General features: G+C 33.1%; 1 protein-coding gene across 9 annotated transcripts in view; it reads left to right on the top strand.

Annotated features, from left to right (window-relative positions):
- Window positions 1–2,761, top strand: part of LOC149958651 (uncharacterized) — a 121,072-nt gene extending 118,311 nt beyond the window's left edge. For 6 of the 9 annotated variants that reach the window (XM_090166002.1, XM_090166004.1, XM_090166001.1 and 3 more), the window contains 2 exons: window positions 59–151; window positions 1,486–2,760. In XM_090166002.1, coding sequence (XP_090022128.1) covers window positions 59–151; window positions 1,486–1,741 — 349 coding nt within the window. In that variant the 3' untranslated portion in view covers window positions 1,742–2,760. Of the gene's footprint in view, window positions 1–58; window positions 152–1,485 lie in introns of all 9 variants that reach the window. The other 3 variants (XM_090166006.1, XM_090166009.1, XM_090166010.1) reach the window with 3 other exon arrangements.
- Window positions 2,762–2,876: the final 115 nt, after the last annotated feature.

Here is a 2,876-nt window from a genome sequence, read left to right on the forward strand (position 1 = left end):
TTTCATAATGGCGAGGTTTTTCCCCGTATCCATTGATTGATGAATCTTTTCCCGGCAGAGACAGTGATCGAAGCCAAACTCCGACGCCGGCCTCTTCTCACCCTTACGGCCGTCAACTCTCGAGGATTCTTTTCAGACGTGACCCTATCAGGTAATTTGCTTATTTAGACGCTAGAAGTACGTGGCCGTACCGTGGCCTTTTTCCAACAGAAAATATAAAGGAATTGTAACTAGATGATTCATCTTCTCGCCCTTAATTAGGCTTAGTAACTTCCGGTAATGACGTGACATAAGCTTCCTATATTGTAGTGTATATTAACCGGAATTAGCCTAAGCTAATCCCTAACTTCAGGTCCTTGAGATACTTTATAATTTTGTCAAAGGTACAGCTTCTATTCCTCTTGTATATTTTCTACGCTTCTTCTCTTGGAGGTAATTAGATGCTCGTTTTTAGAAGTGCGACCTTTAGTTTTTGCCTTTTAGTGGGAAGTATTAGTTTTTTGTAGTTTTTACTTTTAAGCTGGAGTTTTGCTGGGAATATTTTTTAAAAAGAATGTATTAAGGTGTACAGAGAATATGCACTATAACCTCTATGATTCCCGGCCTACACGTAGAGATAATTTGATGGTATTCCACCCCCTTAAAGGCCTAGGTTTTCTTCTGCCTGTCACCCTTTTTATTTACTTTCCTTCCAAACAAATACCGAATAATTTAATAGGACTCATAGTACGGTAGTTAGGAAAGTCTACAACATCATTTATCGCGATGGTATATTTCTGCTTATAGTAGGATTCAAACTACAGACAGTTATTGGAAAGACTACGTCATTTATATAGTAGGGTTTATACTACGGTAGTTGGAAAGTCTACAACCTTTATTGCGATGGTATATTTCAGGTTATAGTAAGATTCATACTACAGTAGTTAGGAAGGTCACGTCGTTAATCGTGAAGGTATATTTCTGCTTATAGTAGGATTCGTAATATATAGGTTAATTTTGTAGCAAAATTAAGTTGTTTATTATGAACTTAAAGACCCGAATCATAAGCAAAACTTTATTTTTCAAATTGAATTGCCCGCCTGCACTCCTACCGAAAGAATCGCGAAACGTTTCCAACCAAATTCAAAGCGCATACTTGAAAACGGTTTCTTACTAACTACTGTAAAGCATTGTTTTTCCTACCAAGGTTTCTTACTAACTACTGTAAAGCATTGTTTTTCCTACCAAGGTTTCTTACTAACTACTGTAAAGCATTGTTTTTCCTACCAAGGTTTCTTACTAACTACTGTAAAGCATTGTTTTTCCTACAAAGGTTTCTTACTAACTACTGTAAAGCATTGTTTTTCCTACAAAGGTTTCCTACTAACTACTGTAAAGCATTGTTTTTCCTACAAAGGTTTCTTACTAACTACTGTAAAGCATTGTTTTTCCTACCAAGGTTTCTTACTAACCTATTACAATCTACTGTTTTTTTATCCTTACCAGGCCCAACAATAGCTGGCTGGCAAGCTGGGCACCGGACGACGGTTGGTGGTCGCGTTGGGATTTTCGCACCATTAGTCGCAATTTTAGGTACGGTTTAGGTATAATTCTTCTATTAGGAGCCCTGTTTAGCATAATCTTCACGTTTTTACCCAACGAATCTACCGCTTGCAACTCTTCGGCGTCGTACACGTCCAGGTCCGTGCAAGAATTCTTCCAGTATTACGTCAACATGCGTAAAAACAACCCCACAGTGTGAAACGACCTTTCTTTCGGTTTCTTGTCTCTCTCTTCGCGAAACTGAAAGTTAAGGTCAAAGTGGATTAAAAGTTTCTCCAAATTTTGCTGACGCGCGGTAAAGAAAATCAACGTATCTTCAAAATTAGTTTTTTAGATTTATCGAGAAGAAAAAAAGATTTTTGCCAAAACGAGAAAATATTTTATATATATATTAGAAATTATAGAAGTTTCAACGATGTACTTAAAAGTATTCACGCGAAGTGTGCGCGAACTTACAACTTTAACAGTTCTTTGTATATAGTTTTAAAACTTAACTTTTCAAAAAAAAATTAACATTGCCTATAAATGAAGACTTTTTAAAATGAATTTCAAAAGGCCTAAATTTTGTGCCAAAAGTTTTTCCTTTTTCTCAACAAAATATTAAAGTGTTATTTAAAAAAAATATACTTTTATGGACTAAAGTCTTAGGCATATTTAATGAAAGTGTGAATACTTTTTGCCGTGTGTAAAAAATGAAAAATATTACAACGTTACTAACAAAGATAAAAAATGCATTTGGGCTTAAATTTTTAGTAGCTGGAATTTTTTCCCCGGGGGAGGAGTTAGTAAAAGGTTCTACTAATATTTGAAAAATTTCCTACCAAGTTTGGTAAATAATAATAAATAAAACTATTAGTAACGAAGTAGTATCCAATTTTCTTTTTCAGCTATTGTACTTTCTCAGAATTGATCTATATATTTAATATTCCAAACCTCTTCTAAACTAACTACCCTTTAAATCTCTTCAATACATTGATCATATCAAATTTTTTAAAGTGTGCCAAATATATGGGTGTAGTTAAAGAATATAGTAGAAAAACTAAGTATAGTAGGAATGTCTTTAAAAACAAAATTTTGGATATGAATTAAATTTAAGCCATAAATGCATTATAAGTTCAAAATTTTTAAGTGAGAGTTGAATAGAATTATTTAATTGTTGATAGTCAAAATTTTGTGCTCTGTAACATATTTCTTGAGATGTGATATCTTACAACCTCCAAAATACAGAAATAGTAGATTAAATATTAAAGAATTTAAAAACATGAGTTAATTTAATTTATTTTAATAGTCTATTTTAGTATTTACTTAAAAAATACATTTCTTTGTAAAAGTTT

The sequence above is a fragment of the Leiobunum rupestre genome, chromosome 2 (genome assembly GCF_980474605.1).
Source record: "Leiobunum rupestre chromosome 2, qqLeiRupe1.1.hap1, whole genome shotgun sequence".
NCBI lineage: Eukaryota > Metazoa > Arthropoda > Arachnida > Opiliones > Sclerosomatidae > Leiobunum > Leiobunum rupestre.